The following is a 22802-nucleotide window of genomic DNA, read 5'->3' as shown; positions in this document are numbered from 1 at the left end:
TATCACCAAATACATCTGTACAGCTGTTGCATAGCTGTGAATTGTGTACATAAACAAGTCATTGTATTTCTGTGTGTAATATATATATATGTCCAACATCTGAAGAATGTCAATAAAAACAAAACAATTGAACTTTTTGTGTGTTTATTAAGACATAAGTTAAATTGTAAGCAAAAAAAATATTTTTTTGTAAGCAAAAAATGGACTTTAGAAAAATATTATTGTGCAAAATAAGTTGTCTTACAAAACAGTGGTCTGCGCCGGACAGTTTGTAGCCATAGTCTGTTAGAGCAAGCCGAACAGCTTGAACACGGAACTGCTAGTGTTGCCAGATTGGGGGTTTTAAGTGCATTTTAGCGGATTTGAACATGTTTTGGGCTGGAAAACGTCAGCAGTATCTGGCAACACTATGCTCTTCTTCATGACGACAACCGGAAGTGTACCAACACGATGGGGCGTGTAGCGCCACGTGTGGCTCGGGTGCACAATGCACCTTGCACAATAGCCCGATTTCACTTGTGCATGTAGGATTGGATTTCTCTGGCACCCCTGCTGGGACCCTTTGCTCGATTACCAACAGCAGCTCGATTTGGACGTGCATGTAAACGTAGTGACTGATATTGCTAAAGGATGGAATCCAAGGCGAAATGTACAGAAAACCATATTTAAAAATCATTACCCCAATTATAGCAATGTCGCTTCAGAGGAATCTTGGTTTGAATTTTAGGAAATGAAAGTTCAGTTTTTTTCTGATGTGATTCCATTACTGACTTTTCTTTCCTCATAAAAGATTTTACATTTGGAGTTAAACATAGCCAATTTTTCTTTGCTTTTTAGGGTCAAAAGATACCCCATACAGTGTGAATTTTTTATTTAATACCATTACCTTAATGGCATGGTGGTGTAGTGGTTAGCACTGTCGCCTCAGAGTAAGTAGGTTCTGAGTTCAAGCCCAGTGGCCGACAGGGGCCTTTCTATGTGGAGTTTGCATGTTGTCTGCGTGGGTTTCCTCTGGGTGCTCCGGTTTCCCCCACAGTCCAAAGACATGCAGGTTAGGCTAATTGGTGTCTCTCAATTGGTCATGATTACTTGTGTCTTTATGTGTCAGCCCTGTGATGACCTGGTGACTTGTCCAGGGTGTACCTCGCCTTTCACCCATAGTCAGCTGGGATAAGCTCCGGCCCACGACCCTGCACAGCACAAGTGGTTACGGATAATGGAATGTAAAAATTACCATTATCTTGAGTACTGCAACTAAAAAAGTTACTACATTTTGGTGTGAATGTAATTCCGTTACCGAAGAACTACCCATAAATGTTTTTACTGCACCGTGTCTCTGATACAGCTGCACACAACTAGCAGAATTTTCATACTTTAAAGTGATTTCTGCGCGAAAACTTGTGAACAAACAACAGCAGCAACCCTGAAAACATGTTTACAAAAACATATACTATTTAATGTATTATAACTAATAAAACATGTTCTTACATGGGTTCAACTAAACAAATCTCAAATATACAGTCCTTATGTGACCTATTGGAAGAAATACAGTATATAGGCTTAATACATACAGTGTAATAGGAAGACCTGTACTGCAAAGCTGGATTTATGGGTTAGTGAGCTAACTTTGAGGTACACTTATAACAGACCCGAGTTCAGATCATGACCTTAAACAGTAGCATGCTAACCCTTAAATCCACCTTAATGTAGTATAGTGCAATATGCCTTTCAATAATGTTTTTTTTATATCTTAAAGATGCTGTAATTGATTTTTAAACAAGAAATGTCTTTACATTCTGATCCCTATCACTAAAATAAATGCACCGATAAAGAAGTCTGTGTCCAGTGTGACTGTCCAGGCTGAAAAGAATGACGTTCAACCAAAATGTCCAGTTCCACCAATGCCGCCAAGCAGAAAAGGAAGCAACCAGTTAGCCATAGAGCTAAGCAACAGGAAATATGAGTAAACTGTCTTGTTTCTTTTCACTGCTAGAGAAACCTGAGAGATTTGCAGGCCCTGAAAATCAATGCTAAGCTTTGTTTTGCTGCTTTTATGTCATTTACATAATAAGATAGAGCTTATAGAACACTAAGAAAAAGAGTATTAACGATACTTTTCCTTGTTACTTGGGTGGTAGCCTCAAGGGTACAGCTTACCTTTAGTATGTATCTTTTACCTACATGTAGTGTCACTTTAAAGTAGGCATATCAGATGCTCAATGGCCGTGCTGTGAAAATTGTGCATGCAGACACTCATCTAAGTTTCCAAATCGGTCATTGCTTAACTCTTGAATATTTTCTATCATGAACACTATCATTAAAAAGCTTATAATTTCTGCCTTCCAAAGAAATGTATCTCGTTAAGATCTGTTCAGTACTTTGGGAATAATGGCAGGTTGAAATTGGTACGACAGAGTACACTCTCTGCTCGTGGGACGTCGGGAAACTGCCAGTGCTTTTTGAGTTACGGGAAAGCGGTCAGGCTCTCTCTCTTCTGACCGGTTTCTGACTGGATTACTCGTGAATCTCATCTCATCTCATCTCATTATCTCTAGCCGCTTTATCCTGTTCTACAGGGTCGCAGGCAAGCTGGAGCCTATCCCAGCTGACTACGGGCGAAAGGCGGGGTACACCCTGGACAAGTCTCGTGAATATCAATCAGATAATTTTTATAGGGATGTTCTCTAGCTCTCACTGTTTCTGATGAAGTACTCAGTAAAATGTTCTGTCTGCTAGTTTTGATGTTATGCTTCATGGGAGACTTTGAAGTGAGTTTTCATAGGTTTACCTACTTATTTTTTTTAAATCAAACTGATTCATGTAAATAAATAACTATTTTAGAATATAACTCTAGTTATTCTGATGAAATATTGAGATCTTAGTGGTCAGAATGATATTTTCAAAAACCGGAAGTCAGAAACACGAGTGTCAATTGCAATTCAATTAAATGGAATTGTTTATTGGATGTGGCTCGCACAATTTTTTTTCAAGGTTCGCCTTGAAAGCTGTGAATATTAATTGAAATAATCATTTATATTATTTCATTTAAACACTAGTAGGCCCTACTTAGAAATACAAAGACCTAAAGAGGGTATTAGAAATATTCTTTCATTACTTTTTTATTTTGATAGAGAATGGTAGATGTGAATGACATTCAGTGCTTATTTATTCATGCATATTTTATAATTAACATTGATCTCTCCTTCTTTGTGGTGTATAAATGAGAGTTAAGATCAGCTTTATATTGCAAAAATAAAACCATTTGGTGAAACTTTGAAGAAGAGAGTGTACCGATTTAACGGTTTTACCTAATTAGCATAATTAATATTAATTACATACTAATTTGCATAATTTGTGTTTACTAATTTTTTGAACTTTGTATTCAGCATATAACCATCTATGTGCCTGCCAATTTCTATGTAAATATCTTGAAAAATAGAAAAGTTATTAAGAAAAAACATTTTATCTCATTCATGAGACCTGTTTTGGACCATGTGATTCTAATACATAATATGTCAGTTTTCTAAAAATTAAGCCATTTTTTCAATCTTTGATTTGTAATATCTCACGAATGGATAAACATATTTTAATTCTGTACAAAGTATCTTGTTTAGCATTCAATTCTGAATTCAATGAGAGCCGTTTCAAGCAATTTGGATTGAATTTGAATTCTCACCTGATATGCCTATTTAAAGCTTTACCTTAAAAGCTAATCACTGCCCATTTATGTACCTTAAAGCATTTTAAAAGGTGTACAATATCCACGTTTCCAGGTGAAATATATACATTAAGGTACAAAACATGTTCCCGTAAGTGTGACAAGGAAAAGTAAATTTAGCATGATTTTACTACTGAGTTTGCTAACTTCTAGCATGAAACACCAACACTTTCTGGATCACTGTGCTACATCATAATACCAGCATACTGTGCGTTTGTGTCTACACATGAAGGTGTAGATGGAGGGCGTGGGTTCTGTGATATGAATGTTAGGTTGTCTCTTTTACTGGCAGGAGCTAGCATGATTGCAAACCTCAATTACAGCGGCTTTAAGTGTCAATTCTGTAAGTGTTCACACTGTAAGTGTGGCAGGCTGAGAGTGGACAATATTGCACTGATTCAGAAAATCACTTCCTATTATACACTAATAATAATCTTAAATACTTATCAAACATTTACCCAAATACTAGACAGTATTATTCATTTATGTAACATTTTAAAACAATGTTAATCAGTACTCATGTGACTTAAATGGTCAAAACATATACTGTATATTCTATACTCTATGAAACAGCAGACACGCAACTAATGCTGAACATCTATATAGATTTGATTAAAGCTACATTCTGGAGAAAATGCCGTCGGTGGCTCTGCTGAGCAGAAGTGCTTATTTTATGTACTGTATTTTATGTACAGTGACTGTATGTAAAGCACATGATGTATTTTTTTTTAAAAACAGACGCTGAATAGAATTGCACAGCAACATATAAAATAACTCTATTGAGAAAGCAATAAACTTGCAAAAACAGAAGGCAGGCTTCAAAATACAATGTTTGAAATTCACAGGATTTCTGTTTATAGTGAGGTTATGACCATTTAAGTCAAATTTTTGATCTACAGTACCACATATGGATTTGTTCTACAATTATTCATGAAAATAATAATTTAATAAATAACATCTAACTTAATATATACAGTTATTGTAAACACACAGCTTTCACATAAAAGTGTACATGAAAAATACAACTATAAAAATACCTTGACAAATGACGACTTCACATTGACTTTGGCAGTTAAACATGATCCATTTTTGCTATATTTTAACAGGCATCTTATATTTTTTAAATATTTATATATCTATTTATACCTAGATTATCATGTATGTTTATTCTAAAATATTCAAGAAAGCGTACGCTGTCTTAAGAATATGATATGGCATAGTTTTACATTCCAACTTAGAAAAGTTGCACTTGTTATTTTATTCTCATATTCTACATTCTAACATTTTGCCATTTCATGACTATTGCTTAAATTATTATTTACTGCTACACTGGTATATGTTCATGAGAGTCCTTTTAATAATTGGTTAAAATTATACATGAGCAAATAGTGGAAAATGTGTTAGCCTATTGAAGTGATAATGTATTTATTGGCAGCTCGTGTCAGTTTCACAAATTCTGATAAAATGGATAATTTACAAGTATTTATGTTTCAAGTTTTCCCTTCATTCACAGGGTAGAGGAGCTTTGTTTGTAGTCTTTGAGGATAACAGATGCATACGTCACATTTGGTGGGGTGCATAGGATGGACTCGGACACTGGGGAGTTGGGAATGGGGTTGCCAGAACCCACCAAGTCCCGGAAAGGAGAGGGTGGCATTAGAGCCAGTGAGTCCTCCATTGCTAGTTTAATCTGCACCAGTTCCTCATCATCATGGATTTGTGCATTGTTGTACATATAGCCATGCAGGAGACCAAACTGCTCATTCTCCACTTCCTCTTCCTCCTCCAACAGAGTGTCTGGTTTATTTGAGTAAGAACTCAGCTGCATGGGCGAAACCTGCTGTGTTTGCAGAATAAGGGGTCGATATGGTGGCATCACTCCACTTTCTGGTTCAGGTAAACTAATAATGTCATCCAGATCAGGCATGCTGGAATTCAACTTAGTTGTCACATTCTGAAATTGATCTGTAATAACCTGCTGGGGGAGGACACGTTTCTCTGGCAAGTGTTGCTCCGGAGTATAAAATTCCTGCTTAGTGATAGTTTCCTTCACAGGCTCGCTGGCAGGTGAATACCTGTGAGCAATCAGAGGAGGGCTGACCGGAGGATTATATCTGACTGGCTCACCCTCATCCTCCTCGGCTACATTGTACAGAGTCTTGGTGCTCAGGTCTGAGAATTCCAGGCCTGTGTCATGGTAGGTATTAGTTAGAGGTTTGATGACAGCTGTCTGATTGGAGCCGGCCTCCTGCCTCTTCACATGCACAGACAGTCTGTGCCACATGTGTTCTCCTTTCGGAGGATGTCTTGAACCTGGTTCAGACCATGACACAGACTTGCCATTAGAACTATGAACAAAATAAAGACGGCAGTTATTTCACAGGAACCAAGAAAAGTGGACACAAGAACAACATTTCTGGTTCATGTAAAAATTGCTGTCATTTTATTTGAGCAAATATAACAATTATATTTTTAAAAATTATATTATGCTGTCTTAATACTCCATTTAAATGTATAATGTAATATAATAGTCTCTTGATGCACAGTTCTAGTTCAGCAATAATTAATTAACGTAAAACAAAAGCTATTAAATCTGTAATTGGTGACTAAGTGGTCTATAGCAGCTCATATATGGAGCAGAGCCTCTGTCTACCCTGTTGCTGAGACACCCCTGGGTGTGCATCTTTTAATTGCAGTCGACCTGCAAATCAGAGACGTCTAAGAAAGCTGTTAACTGAAGACTGATCTGGAAAAGGCATGACCTGAATGTCTGGAGCATAGTATGAATTAAAAGATTGAGCCCATGGGTACTGGTACTCATGCAACAGGATGGAAAGAGGCTAAGCTAGTGCAGTTAAACAGAGCAGACTTACTTTGCATTTCCAGAGGCGTTCTTTTTGCGTTTTAGCATGTTGAGAAGGCTGTTGCTCCTGCAAGCGATCTTGCCATCACCTACATGCATGCGCACCACATCGGAGGTGGTAAAGGCGCTGCGCACATTTCTCTCTGGCTTAGCAATGATGATGTACATCTTTGGGGTGAACATACAGCCCAGGGCCACAGTCACACTTAGGCTCACAGAGAATGATGTAGTGATGATTTTGTAGTTGGAGCCAAAGTAGATCGGCACAAACGCGAGCCAGATGATACACGTAGTGTACATGGTGAAGGCAATATACTTGGCCTCATTGAAGTTGGCTGGCACATTGCGGGTTTTGAAAGCATAATAGGTGCAGCTGAGAATAAGAAGGCCATTGTAGCCAAGCGGCGCAACCATGCCCATGTTGCTGGTATTACAGATAAGATAGACTTCCCTGATACTAGGATAGGACTTGATGGGTGATGGGGGCTCAAGAATGATCAGCGTGACCTCCAGCGTGAGCTGTAAACTGATCAGGATGAATGCAATGACCACCTGAGCCCAGGCACTCATGAAGCGCGGTTTGCGTGTGCAGATCTTCTTCTTGCTGCCAGCCAGGATGCGGGCGATACGATTGGTCTTAGTGACCAGAGCCGAATAGCACATGGAGGCTGAGAGGCCCACCAAGAGTCGCTGTAGATAGCAGGAGGCCACTGTGGGCTTGGCTATGAGTGTGAAGGGGCAGATATAACCCAGGAAGATGCCAGCTAGGATGATATAGCAGAGCTCTCGGCTTGAGGATTTGACCACAGGTGTGTCTCTGTACAGAATGAAGACAAAAGTGACAAAACTGGTCACGAGGATGCCCAGACAAGAGAAGACCACTGCAACGATGGACTCAGCATGACTCCACTTCAAATAATGCAGGGGAAGCGGCTCACAGCCTGTGAAGACACAGATAAATAAGTGTATAGACAGATAAAAACACAGCAGTTTTTGCACTTGTGTCCCAGAAAGGACTAAAGAAAGTTAACAGGTCTTTGCCTATAATAAGAACACTGCAGTAAAAGGCTATCACAAATACTCCTCACTACAGAACCAAAAGTAGAAGGGGTAGAGTCAGATTTGATCCAGCTCCTCCTGTTGTGTGGAGTCAAACCAAATGTCCAGGGAATAGAGACAATTCAGTGTGTTGAATGTTGGAAAAACGTGTTTGCTGTTCTGTGTTATACAGCATCTCCATGCTTGATTAGTGTTAGGAGTTAGGGTTAGTGTTAGGGGATAGGTTTTAAGGTTAAACTTATAGGAGTTTGGATTAGGTTTGGTTGCACCCCCTGGACTTTTGGTTCTTTGGTTCTTGGCTGTCAGGGCTTGATTTCTTCACTGACCTCTTCTTTACTGAAAATGGAAAAATTAAGAGGCCGCTTTTAATGGTGGTTATTGAATATGCATGGGAATATCAAAGTCAAAGTCCCTTCCATGCCAGGATCTGGTCTTTCCAGGCAGTCTCCTATCCCAGTACTAACCAGCTTTTTGAGGCGCATGGGTGCGGCACCGATCTCCATTTCCATAGCCCTCGGCCTCTCGCCTATACAGCTAGGGTTACAGTGGGGGGGCTAGTCCTCTGGTAACCACGAAAGTTTGACTTCCCTACTAGCATTTATATTGCAGTATGCCTTGCCAGATGGCAGTAGGTACCATTTTTATGATGGTCTTTGGTATGACCCAACCACAAGTAGAACTCACGATCTCCCAGTCGAGAGGCGGACATGCTAACCACTAGGCTAGCTTGCGATAGCGTGGAAATATAGTATTACAAATAAATATCACTGAAATGGCAAAAGCAGTGGTGTTGGAATGACCATGTTAGCCATCTGAGTGTGTCCAGCTCTCCAATGCACCAAATGCTAAAGTAGGTTTCCAGTTCAACTAAAAATAAACAGACTCTCCACTCAGGGACTACCTGTAAGACAGATCCAAGCCAAAAGAAGGGAGAAGAGACTGCGGCAAGAGAGAGGATACGATACAATGTCCACCAGCCATGCTAGAGGTGCTCAAGCTTTCTATCCAACATTTCTCCTTCTCACAGCACTTCAAGTTAAAATTAAAAATGAAATTAACCAATCAACAATTGTATCATTACACAAATCGTAGCGTTTATTTGCCCCAAATGAGCCACGTCTATTCTCATCTACATGATAAATATACAAGACATTGATGATATAATCACCTTTTAAAGTGCAGAAATGCAGCAGCAACAATACAGAAAATATGCTAAAGTAATATGTGCCGAAATAGGTAGTATGACATGGCAAAGCACTTTGACATTGAATATAACTGAAGACCTTTGAAAACAGGCCAAAGAAGTAGGAAATGAAGTAGGTCTGTCACAAGTACACTAAGAGACCGATTTGTAAAAATGATAAATGGTCTTCAGGTGTCATGGGAAACCTTTTGAAAATAGGACAAAGCATCTTCCTAACAATACAAGTCTTTAATTCAAATTCACAATAACATAAAAAGACAGAAATCTATACAAAAACTCAAAAAGGTTTCCATTTTTCCCCTGCAATAGAATGTCAAGCATCTAAAACTGAACAATTTCAATTAGATTCTGTTTCAATTTTATTTGTACAATAGTACTCTTAATAATAGACATTGTCACAAAGCTGCTTTATAGAAATATATAAATTCTGGAAATAAATTTTACATTTTTAAATGTGTTCCAAATGAACAAGCCAGAGGTGACGGTGACAAGTGAAAACTCTGAGACACGAGAAAGGAGTCTTGAGGGAAACGGGACTCCAAAGGGAATCCCATAATCATGCACATCCTCCAAAATGTCTGCAACTAGTCCTTTATACTTGTCTTTGATAATAATGCATCATAAATAAAATTCCCAATTGCTTCAAATTGTACCAAACATAAATGTGCAGAGTTCATGCTGGTTGTCTAATTCTGACTTACAGTGGTGTTTGAAAGTTTGTGAACCCTTTAGAATTTGCTATATTTCTGCATAAATATGACCTAAAACATCAGATTTTCACACATGTCCTAAAAGTAGATAAAGAGAACCCAGTTAAACAAATGAGACAAAAATATTATACTTGATATTTTATTTATTGAGGAAAATGATCCAATATTACATATCTGTGAGTGGCAAAAGTATGTGAACTTCTAGGATTAGCAGTTAATTTGAAGGTGAAATTAGAGTCAGGTGTTTTCAACCAATGGGATGACAATCAGGTGTAAGTGGGCACCCTGTTTTATTAAAAGAACAGGGATCTATCAAAGTCTGATCTTCACAACATGTTTGTGGAAGTGCATCACGGCACGAACAAAGAAGATTTCTGAGGACCTCAGAAAAAGCATTGTTGATGCTCATCAGGCGGGAAAAGGTTACAAAACCATCTCTAAAAAGCTTGGACTCCACCAATTCACAGTCAGACAGATTGTGTACAAATGGAGGAAATTCAAGACCATTGTTACCCTCCCCAGGAGTGGTCGACCAAAAAAGATCACTCCAAGAACAGGGCATGTAATAGTCGGCGAGGTCACAAAGGACCCCAGGGTAACTTCGAAGCAACTGAAGACCTCTCTCACATTGGCTAATGTTAATGTTCATGAGTCCACCATCAGGAGAACACTGAATAACAATGGTGTGTATGGCAGGGTTGCAAGGAGAAAGCCACTGCTCTCCAAAAAGAACATTGCTGCTCATCTGCAGTTTGCTAAAGATCACGGGGACAAGCCAGAAGGCTATTGGAAAAATGTTTTGTGGACGGATGAGACCAAAATGGAACTTTTTGGTTTAAAAGAGAAGCGTTATGTTTAGAGAAAGGAAAATACTGCATTCCAGCATAAGAACCTTATCCCATCTGTGAAACATGGTGGTGGTAGTATCATGGTTTGGGCCTGTTTTGCTGTATTTGGGCCAGGACGGCTTGCCATCATTGATGGAACAATAAATTCTGAATTATACCAGCCAATGTCAGGACATCTGTCCATGAACTGAATCTCAAGAGAAGGTGGGTCGTGCAGCAATACAACGACCCTAAGCACACAAGTCGTTCTACCAAAGAATGGTTACATTCTTCATCATCTACATCAAAGAATAAAGTTAATGTTTTGGAATGGCAAAGTCAAAGTCCTGACCTTAATCCGATCAAAATGTTGTGGAAGGACCTGAAGCGAGCAGTTCATGTGAGGAAACCCACCAACATCCCAGAGTTGAAGCTGTTCTGTACGAAGGAATGGGCTAAGATTCCTCCAAGCCGGTGTGCAGGACTGATCAACAGTTACTGGAAACGTTTAGTTGCAGTTATTGCTGCACAAGGGGGTCACACCAGATACTGAAAGCAAAGGTTCACATACTTTTGCCACTCAGATATGTAATATTGGATCATTTTCCTCACTAAATAAATGACCAATTATAATATTTTGTTTCATTTGTTTAACTGGGCTCTCTTTATCTACTTTTAGGACTTGTGTGAAAATCTGATGTTTTAGGTCATATTTATGCAGAAATATAGAAAATTCTAAAGGGTTCACAAAATTTCAAGCACCACTTGAAATATATAACAGATGTGGATCTATGAATTTATATAATAAATTCATAGATCCACATGGGTTATATAATCTTCATTTATTCAAGCCCATATAGCCAATACTGTATAGAATAAGTTGCCATTCTCAATGTGTTAGCAATATGCAGAAGTGTCACTCTACCTTGCAGCTCCTCATCAGGCCACCAGCCCAGCTCACACGCCTTGCAGGTGAACTCATCCTGGACGTATTCATTATCTTTACAGGCAGTGCAGATCCAGCAGCAGCTCACCTCCCCCTTTCGAATTACCTGGAGGAACACAGTAAGAATGACACACCCCTGCTAAATGTATCTGAATTCAGGGAAAAAAATCATCAAGTAGCAGCGCACCAGCAGGAAATTTCTCTGACAGTGTGGATAACCAGGCACATGGATTACATTGGAGACATATTCCTGCTGCTTCTTTAAAATATTTAAGCATGCTGCATCTTTGCAAGTCAAGGTTATTCAATCTAAATGTAAATCAAGCCCTTATATCTAAAGGATTGTCACTGATTGTTAGTTCCCTGTTCATCAGAGTAATAGCAAACAAGGAAACTGATATTTCTTTCCATCTTTTATAATAAATTCCAGTCCCATTCTGATTTTCTGATAAAAATAAACATCTTATAAATGCATATGAAGTAAACATATAAAATGTTGTCTCCTTTACGTCAACTGATACACTCCATATAAACATCCAATAATATTCATTTTCTTAGTTTAACAGAAAAAGACTTCGTGGACTTTATAATAAATACCAGACTCACCTTGATCTCCCCTTTAGAGCAGGGCTCACTGCAGACTGAGCGGACCATCTCACTCCTGTTCATCTGGATCATATAATCATCAATGCTCAGGATGCCCTCATGCCATGATCCCACATTGATGTAGTCATACACACCAGGCTCCACAAACTGCAGATTCATTATGTCATACCTGAGAAAGCAGAAGATGGTGTGATGTTTATTTCTAAAGAAAAGGCTTACAATGTACTTCACAGATAACTAGAGGCTAAAATGGTACAAATTTTTACCATGCCATGGTCAACATAACCAGCAACATACAGTACTGTATATAGCATTTCTACTTAATTTATTGGCAAGAGTTAAACTGGGATTAAGGACATAGTGGATGTCAACAATGTGGCAACAGAACTGTTTCATGTGCATGTTCCTTCATGGAGATCTTACATCATCATTATTATCATCATCATCATCATCATCATCATGCCATGAATTACCATTATTTATAAATTATAGTACAGGAGCTCAGCTCATGTAAACCAAAGCTAATCTCCCTGAGCGCCACTCGTAATTTAACCTCTGTTTATTTTGCGTTTCAAGAGTTCTACAGGACTGACCTGCCTGGTAAATCCCCATTTTCATCAAACCACACGTCCTCACCAGACACTCCAGTGAAGGAGGTCTTGAGCAGAAACTCCAGCAGTTTGCTGCCATCAATGGGGTCCATAGCCTCACAAAGACCCATGTGGCCAGGACACAGGTGCTCAGACATGTCATGTAGGCCATGAGCCATGGCATAAATGGCATTGATGACAAACCCCATCTTACTGTCTTGTACATAGTTCTCCTCTAGGCTCTCATAACCTGCCAAGACAGTCAAGCCAGACACAAAGAACGTTATCATTTATAGTACATTTTCAGCTTTCAGACTTTGGTTTTCAGTTGATATTTGAGCTCAGGGCAAGACAGACAATTTCACCAAACATCTGAAAGGTTATTTGCTTTGCTAACATAAACCAGTACATCAAAGCATCTACATAGCCACACAATTCAGCAAATGCCAAATCACACTACAGTTCAGTGCAGAATAAAAGGAATGATAGGGTGTCCAAAGACCTAGAATTTTCCCAAGGCTAAAGGTAACAAGTCACAATGTTCTCCCCTTACCATGGGAATATCAATAAAAAGACTAGCAGCATTAAAATCAAGTGCCGGAAACATACCACGAAGACACTATCCATTTCTGCACTTTCATTCAGTGTTTAATTAGTAACGGATGGTATTATTATTATTAATTAAGCAAAGGAATTAATAATTTACTCTTGTTCTCATTTCTCCTGTCTACCACACAAATGAGAACATTTCTATTACACGGAAGCTCTAAAATGCCTGAGAGATCAAATGCAAGAAGCAAAGAAAGGTCAAAGGACACCATATCAGCACACAATTTTACGGTCTTTACCAAGCCAGCAAGAAGCAGTATCAGGCATTGTTGTTGATGATTTGGCAGATAAAGAGAAATTAAGAAAAGTAGGCTACATCTATTTATGATGTGAATTTCACTTTCTTACCCTGCACTCATGTAAATGAAGCAGTGAGAAACTGATTAAACCTAGACATGCTTTGTTAAAACCGCTGCCTTTGTATTGAGTTAAAACACATTAAACTGAAATCACTGATTTGCATAAAAGTTGGTAGTCTTGTATACAGGAAATTTGCCTGAGTAAAATTTACTTGAAATGAAGAAATGTTTACTCTACACCAGATAACATTTGGTCCCTCTCTAAAAAGAGTAAAAGTTACTCTTTTGATATCTGTTTTTCCAGAGTCAATCCTCCTCAATTCAGTGTTAATATTTTACTCTTTGTGGTGGGATTTGACTCAGTTCAATGAGTCTTGAATCGAACTCTTGTACTATTTTATTCAGTTCAGAGCTACAACCAACTCTGTTACACAATTACTCTGTAATTTTGCTCCCACTCTAAGTCCAAATTTTACTCTCTAAACTCAAAATAGAGCAAAATTAACTATTTTTGAGGAAAATACTTTTAACTTTGGAAAAATTGCGGTCATTTTTTTCCTGTGTAACAATAACAAAGACTAATATACTGTATATACTTTTTTACCCTGATCAAACCCTGTCTTTGTGCTATAATGATGTTTTCAGAGGTCCATGATATTCTCTTCTTTTCATATGTATGGTTTGGATTTGTTTTCTGATTTTCAGTATGAAATATTCCACTTTAAAACATCTAGGTGACAATTCTGTAAAATATGTTATGTACTGTATGTATATGAGGAGCTAAAAATTTCTCATGGAAAAAAAAATCAGAACTTTCTTTAATAACATGGAATAATACATTACTAGGAAATTTAAAACTGAAAAGAACATCCTTTTTAAAGCCATAATGTAAAAGTTATTATGAAATATTGAAATTGACCACTTTATCTCAAGTGACCTGTAAGACAAATTCCTTCATTTCTGTAAGTAAGGGTCTTTGGGATTATATCTTGTCTGTTCTTCTTAATGAGCTATTATTAAATTTATTCTGTTGTGCCTATTAGTTATGTTGGAAAAATATGACACTCAGTTGTGTATATAATGTTTTATTGTGAAAACAATGGATATATTTAACACTTTTCTTTCTCTCTCTTTCTATATGTTCACAGAAACGTCAGGCTCTTCGGAGTGTAAAAGGCTGCTGGTGATTGCCTTTTGTGAGTTAGTAATGAAACCTTCTGTGTGTATATAAGTTGCCATTTGGCCATGACTAAACTCTAAGCTGACAGAACTGTTATATTAGACTTTAACGTTTCTGTTTTAATGACCTGCAGAGAAAATATTGTTATCCTACTAGTGATACTGTGCCAGATTCATTCTGTATGAGGATATACTGTATATTTCTCTGACTCTAAAGGGCAAAACTATTTTTTGGATGTATTTCCCACAGTATCCTATCAGACACTTATAGATCATTTGTTTTATGGAAATAATTGCTTTAATAGATATTGTAAAAGCATTCAATGATTCAGCAGTACATAAACAACCAAAAGTGCATGGTGGCCCAAACAGTGTCCCTCACTGGAACATGCAGCAAAGCCAGTTGGCGTGGCATAAATAAAGTGAACGTTATTGGGATCTAAATCATATACACACAGTGCCCGCAATTTATTAGTGCAGTCTGCAAAACATCCCAATAACTTTATATATGTTAGAGGTCTACCGATACACGTGGCTTCTTCTGTGTTATTAGTGCTATGATGAGCAGCACCAACAATTAACAGTAATGACAGGCACATACTTGCACACTGTAATGAGCACGATGATAGAATGATTTAAAGATACAGTAGATGATTGTGATATCAGTTGACCTCTATCTATATTGATCAAGTACGGTGCTTCCAAGCTCCATTCAAAAGTATTTACTTACCATCTCGTAGCTCTAGATAGAAAGATAATAGAACAGCAGACTATGACTATTCCTCTGTGTAAACATTTATAAAGGTATTTGTTACTGTGCCTTTAGTTTCTACTCGTTTTTTAGGGAAGTGTATGGCATAGGTGACTTCACTTTGATATGAAGATGCTGACAACAATATGAGAGAATAAAAACAATGATATGATTAAACAAAGTGATGCAAAATAAACATATAAGAAGTGAATTGATAAAACTGTGGGATAATACTTTCATGTGTGTCTCTCTCTCTTTTTATATGTATACATATTTTTCTTAAATATAACTTATTCATTTGGCTAATTTCAGCATTCAGCAACATTCAAATTGGAACATAAATATATTAAAAGCATTGCAGATGGAAAAAAAAGAAATTGAAAACATGCTTGTTGAGCATTGTTTACTATTTAATGTTTAAGCTAATGCTATCCTGATTGGCTAAGCCAAACAACAACAAAAACAATTTACCTAGGTCACCTTTTCAGCCAGGAGAGTAAATGAGTGTAAATAAAAAAAGACAAAAAAAGGAAGAAGAATTTGTAATAAAAGCATTAATTAAAAAGGACAGACCCTCAATACCTACTCTATTAGTAGTATTAATAATGTTAACTGTTTCTGTCCTTTTCACTCGTATCTTCATATTTTAATAACCTGCAGTAGACACATATTGTGACATTCATGAAATGGTCTCACCTGAGCAGTTCTTCCTGTAGTTCTTGTTCTCCTGTGGGTGCCCTGGGATGCGACATTGGAAGCGGTGTTGCCAGAACTCAGCGAACCATGGGTTCCTGGTGTTCGTATTGAGGCGCAGCTTCAAGTAGTAATTATCAAAGGATGTGACCTCCTCAGTCTGGAGCTTCATTGTGATGCCACCCACAGCTTCTTGCTCATAGCCCTCCACCACCTCATCTCTGTCTGCCCAGCCATCACTAAGGAAAGCAGATCACACAGAGTCTAATAGGCCTTGGCTACCTTCGCAGATTCTCATGTGAGCAAACACACCCTTGAATGAACTGACCTAGTTTAGTAGTAGCTTATGAAAAAAAAGTCACCAAAGACACTTATCCCTTCCTTTGATGACATAGAATTTTAGCTGAGGAATGCTCTCTTGGTGATAAAATTAATTGTTGTATGAAATAGTTCAACTTCCCTCTGTATTCTTAAAAGGACAGAATTAATCTAAATTGAGTAATGATTTATGATAATATCCTGGTTATATATTTAACAGTTATTCCATGAAATCAAGTCATACATGAGCTGATAGCCGACGAGGCACGTAGCACTGAGTTGGCTATAAGCCATGTACAATGAGATTGAGTGGAATAACTGTTTTATTATATCCACATTCACTGGATTTTGAGAAAGAGAGCATTTTTATTTTTTTGCAAATTTGATAAATAAAAACTTTATACAAAACATCCAGCAAAATAATTTCCGCTTAGAATGTAAACAAATCGACGAAATGACAGTAGCAATTTGTGGAAAATGCGATAATAATAATTCTTGAAAAATAAAAAAGATACGTTCTTCCCATCAAATACTTTTATTTCATATTTTGCATATTTTGTTGCTTTTTTGTATTTTGGGGGGTTTTGTTTTTGAGTCGATTTTTTATTTCGTCCTCTGTTCAGCAACACACTCCGCCACTTTGTTTATCTCTACTCACAGTATATGAGCTGATAGCCTAGTAGTAAAGTAGCCAATCAAAGCGCACAATTGCTCATATCCAGTGAATGTGGATAGAATAAAATCAGGGATGCCTAGAACAACAAAAGAAAAATCCTATTAATGCATATTATTGAAAACTATTGACATCCCCTTTCTACCAAAGTGAATTTAACAGACCACTTGTCAGAAAGTGCCTTCCTTCTTTCTTTCTTTCTCTTTCCTTTCGTAAAATCCTTCAAAAAGATGCATATTGATTCTTTAATTTAGTCCAGACTTTGATACTAACTAAACTCTCCTGCAGTAGTCTTGTGACAGTATTAAAATTAATGCAAAGCTTTAAAAAAAAAAAATCAGGAAATCTTGTGTTCATTCCCTTTCCAGATTCAGCAGGGTCCATAAGCAGGTTCATTTTATTTAATATCTGCTCAAAGACTTTTTATTCAACAAGTCTCTCATTGAGATATTGTGAAGACTTTATGTGGACTCCATTTACTATATAGAGTTAATATAACATAAATTAGTATTTTCCAGGGACTATAAATCAAAAGGTCAAAAATCCGTTCAGTTTGTTAATCATTTTGTTTTTCACTTGTGAAGAAGGTGTAATCCTGTGGCTACTCAGTGCCATCTGTCTCCCAGCATCCTCTCTAATGTGTGCCAAGAATAGCCTATTCTTAGGTGCCTGTTCATAATGTGCAGGAAAGAATTCACTTCTAGCCAATGATTTGTGTTGTGACACAATTTTAGGTGCAATAAAATGTGTTTAAAAAAAAAAGACATACAGATCCTTGTGGACACAGAAGGAGGAAATGATAGGTGTTGTAAATTTAATATAATCTTTTGAACACAACCAACATGGTCCTATTTATCATTATTCTTAAAAAAAAGGTGCAATTCACAATTGGTTTGTAAAGAAATATTGTGTTGTTTCTACCTCAAACTGCATAAGCTACTGAGATACTTTGAATGAGCCTCATTCAAAACATTCTCCTTGACCCAGAATAGAACTGCCTTAGCCAATTGATGTTCTCTTTTTCAGTCCACAGAGACTTCACTCTGGCAGCATGAATCCTAAAGAAAAAGTGAGTACTTTTAGTAATTTATGACTCATGTGAATTGAAATGACAGTCACCTTCCAATAAGGAGGAATTCTCCAGCCACCCCTAAGCGCCTCATGGCCATAAGGAGGCCACGCACTGTCATCCCCTCACAGAAACACACCACCACTCGGGCTTTGGGCAGCCGCTCCCTCAGCTTCCTCAGTAGCCTGTCAAAGTGTTTCTCACCAGCATTGCTGTAAATCTTGTCAGAGTGGGCAATACACAAACCCTCCTGAGATGCCAGCTCCTTAAAGGCCTCCATCCCACTCTCACCATAGTTTCCTATGAGAAGTGAAAAAACACATAATAGTACTACATACTAATGGCCATGCTATCTTATGCATTTCATTCAACCACATAGAATTAAAAATAAACGGTAACAACTTAGATGCTACATCTTTGCCTCTAAAATCCCTCTCAGTAGCAGCTCTCTGAAACCTAATTAGTTCTCATGCAGTGGGATTCATCAAATTCTCCCTAATACAATCAGAGTTTTTGAAGCTCATCAAAATATGATTAAAAACTAATTTTGGTTGGGTTCTCGCAAGATAAAAATATTTTGCATAGCACTGGAATTGTGAGGACAAGTCTGTAGAGAGATTGGTTATTTTTGCATGACCTCCTAAATGTAGGTATTTCAGAAAAGACCCCTCTCTTGGCAGTTTTGACAGGCTGACATATTGCCTGCCAAATTGCACATTGCTATGTATAGCACTTTTGGAATGACAAGCACAAAGTGGCTCCAAATTCCCTCACTAATAAGTTAATCCAAGTGAATTAAAATCTAACTATGAATACTGTTTCTTAGTGGTCAGTTCATAAGAACAACTTATACCCAGCTCTTTAAAGTAGTCTTCTAAAAGTTAATCTGCATGCAGTAGTACCTGGGGCAGTGGTAAAGATTCAAATAGCAAGTGGAAATCTTTTTAATTTAGGTAAAATATATGAGTGAATCTATTAAATTATCAACAGAGTATCACTGTGGATTTTTTTTAAGACAGGCATATGGGTGGGTTAAAATGTTAACTCAGAAAATTTGAGCTTCTAACTCACCTTCAGTGTGAACAGCTGATACATACGTCCAGTTATACCGTTTAACAATGTCCAAAAGGGCCCTGGCTTGAAGAGTGTCAGAGGGCACAACCCTGAGGAAGTACTTATAGAGGGTTTTATCACTTAGATCAATGCTAGTGGCTGAGTAGGCAATTTGGGGTATGTTGAACAGCTGCAGCAGGTTTTGAACTTGAATGGCCACTGAGCTTGATCCAGGTCCAATCACACCTGCAATGGGCTTCTTAGTGGCAAGTGGCTGAGTGGACGGAGTCCCATCAATGCACCACTTTGACCCATCCCCATCCTCACGCAGTGAAATAAGGGAGTCCCTTATAAACTCAATGCTCTGCTCCAATGCCACTGACGAGTGCCAGCATGAGTCCCTGATCTCACAGCCCAAAGTAATGTTGGGCAGAAGGTTTGGGTCAGCATTAATTCTGTCCAGAGTGTGAAACATGGCTTCCACTCGTTGAATACCATACTGCTCTCTGACCTCACCACATGTTCTCTCAGCCACATTTTCAGCCGATGGCTGGTGGTGGACAGAAAACAGGGCACCAATGATAATATCACCATCCATTCTGGCCACTGAGCGGGTCGCAGCCCTGGGAACCAGTGACCTCTCATATATATTACTAGCTGTCGTACAAAGCAAAAGAAGAGACAGAAAGAAAATGCAATTCATTCTCATCATACTCCACATGGTCCAAAATGGTTTAGTTGTTGAATCATATCTGTAGCAGAGCCTGTTGGAGTGAAGAAGTGACCTGGGAAAACTGGGCGTCCGTGTATACTGTATTAGTGATCATCAGATATCCTGCAAAGAGAAGTGAACACTTTGTCATACAGGTGTATGATAAACTTTAAGCAGCCTGGAACAGTGCCTGGTGAGTAAGTCAACACCATGGACAGCATTCAGTCTCAATCAGTGCATCCTGCAGCTCCTCACCCAAACCGAACCAGATCATTTCAGTACCATTAAGCTATATAGACCAATAATTACACCTTTTCTCACGTTTTTACTTTTGTTTGTAATAGAAAACTGTTTGCTATCTACACAAGTAACCAAATTCAGACACAGTCCAGTCATACTTCCTATGTACATGATTATATCTAATGTCTACTCAATGTGCATTGCTCGGATGATGAAGATTTACCTGATATAGCCATTCCTCTTCTGCTCTGAAGCATTCAGTGTCATTCCAAACTGCAGTGCACTTTCCACTGAGCGACCAGTTTCTTTTCTTCACATCTAAATCGAGCACGGATGCCCCCTCCTTCATCTGATAACTGCATCCAAAAGCGGGTCATATCAACCGCAGACTCCATGTGCTCTCCAGTTCTGTTAGTATTGAGGATCAACTCTTCAGAAGCACATTTCATTTTAATTATAGCCAACATCTGAAACAAAATTATATGTTTTCATTTTCATTCATTACTTTATTTTCTAGGTGAGCTGATTTACAGCTGAATCTATCTCGCTCTCTCTCTCTCTCTCATTAGCAAATTACACTGTTAGAAATAGGGATACAGTAGGAGTCAACTTATGTCCCCAAGGTACAGTCTACACTAACGTACCCCCTAGGGCCATTATTAGACCTCAAGGTAACTATGTGTACCTTTCAAGGGCCAAAAAGGTACATATAAGGTCCCAGTATATAAAGGGTACAAATAAGTACCTTAGAGGGAACTGCCCCAGGGACAAGCCATTGTACCCCTCAAGGTACAATAATGTAGCCTACTTTATTTTCTGAGTTTATGGATAGTTCCTTAAATGTGGCTGGACTACTGAAATAATGAGATATGATTTAAAAAATAGAAAAGGTGCACACACACACACACACACACACACACACACACACACACACACACACCACCTTACGGAGACACCATAGGCTATACTTTTCATATGTAACCATGTTTTCCCACGTGATTATGTTACTAATATGTGATGACGTGAAAAAAGTGTGAAAGTGCACGTGAAGTCAAGTACATTTCATCATGTGCAACATTTGAACTGTAAACCAGACCGCATTTCCGCAGAGAAAATGCAGTGTGCTTGCTGAGCTGTAGCAGAACAGCTCTCATGCTAGCATGCTAAAAGCTAGCATGCCAACATGCTAATGCCAACATGCTAAAAACTAGCATGCTAACAGTTAGCATACTAACATGCTAACAGCATACTAACATGCTAAAAGCTAGCATGTTAACATGTTAATGCTAACATGCTAATAGATAACATGCTAACAGCTAGCATTCTAACATGCTAATGATTAACATGCTATTTGTTAAAATTCTAACACTTTAAAGGAACAGTCCACCGTACTTCCATAATGAAATATGCTCTTATCTGAATTGAGACGAGCTGCTCCGTACCTCTCCGAGCTTTGCACGACCTCCCAGTCAGTCAGACGCAGTCAGACGCGCTGTCACTCCTGTTAGCAATGTAGCTAGGCTCAGTATGGCCAATGGTATTTTTTGGGGCTGTAGTTAGATGCGACCAAACTCTTCCATGTTTTTCCTGTTTACATAGGTTTATATGACCAGTGACATGAAACAAGTTCAGTTACACAAATTGAAACGTAGCGATTTTCTATGCTATGGAAAGTCCGCACTATAATGACAGGCATACTAACACCTTCTGCGCGCTTCGGCAGCGTCATTATAGTGCGGACTTTCCATAGCATAGAAAATCGCTACGTTTCAATTTGTGTAACTGAACTTGTTTCATGTCACTGGTCATATAAACCTATGTAAACAGGAAAAACGTGGAAGAGTTTGGTCGCATCTAACTACAGCCCCAAAAAATACCATTGGCCATACTGAGCCTAGCTACATTGCTAACAGGAGTGACAGCGCATCTGACTGCGTCTGACTGACTGGGAGGTCGCGCAAAGCTTGGAGAGGTACAGAGCAGCTCATCTCAATTCAGATAAGAGCATATTTCATTATGGAAGTACGGTGGACTGTTCCTTTAAGGCTAATATGCTGACAGCTATCATGCTAACAGCTAACATGCTAATGGCTAGTATGTTAACTTTTACTTTTAGCATGCTAACAAGCTGAGGGTGATATGCTAACAGTTAGCATGCTAACATGCTCAGGCAAACTCGCTAACAGCAAACATGCGAACTCTGCATGCTACCATGCTAATCCTAACATGTTAACAGCTCTCATGATAACATGCTAATGGTGAACATGCTAACAACTCGTGAGCTAACAGCAGGCATGATATCGTAATGGATAACATGCTAACAGCTAGCATGGTAACATGTGAATGCTTATATGCTAATTGCTATCGTGTGTGCATAAGTATTCCTAATAAAGTGGCCTCTGAATTGAAGTTGATTTGCTGTCAAAGTTTCAAATGAGCAGATCCTTGCCAAATGCATCATCACCTATGGGGGAAGGGAGGAATGACTCGGTCAAGCTTCCATTGATTAGTGGCAAAATTGAGAAAAAATGGATGGATGAAAGGCAAGACAAAGACGAGTGCGGGTCAGAACCAATATCATGTGTGTGGTGGGTGATTTGGCCTGAGGTGCCGTATGAAGTTTCGTGGATGTGTGGTGAAGTGTTACTGAGCAAAACTCCATTCATTTGAATGGGGCCAAAAA

At 38.4% G+C, this 22802-nt stretch overlaps 1 protein-coding gene across 1 annotated transcript; it reads right to left on the bottom strand.

Annotated features, from left to right (window-relative positions):
* Window positions 1–5225: 5225 nt before the first annotated feature.
* Window positions 5226–19888, bottom strand: grm1b (glutamate receptor, metabotropic 1b). Its single transcript, XM_060933111.1, has 10 exons — window positions 19186–19888; window positions 18165–18414; window positions 16058–16293; window positions 15833–15841; window positions 15341–15352; window positions 12527–12773; window positions 11934–12102; window positions 11307–11433; window positions 6592–7522; window positions 5226–6066 (listed from the first exon to the last, which is right to left on the bottom strand). Exons 1-10 carry the CDS (start codon window positions 19886–19888, stop codon window positions 5226–5228), a joined length of 3525 nt encoding a protein of 1174 aa, XP_060789094.1.
* Window positions 19889–22802: the final 2914 nt, after the last annotated feature.

The sequence above is a fragment of the Neoarius graeffei genome, chromosome 11 (assembly GCF_027579695.1).
Source record: "Neoarius graeffei isolate fNeoGra1 chromosome 11, fNeoGra1.pri, whole genome shotgun sequence".
In the NCBI taxonomy this organism is placed as follows: Eukaryota; Metazoa; Chordata; class Actinopteri; order Siluriformes; family Ariidae; genus Neoarius; species Neoarius graeffei.
This window is presented reverse-complemented; position numbering and strand designations above follow the sequence as displayed.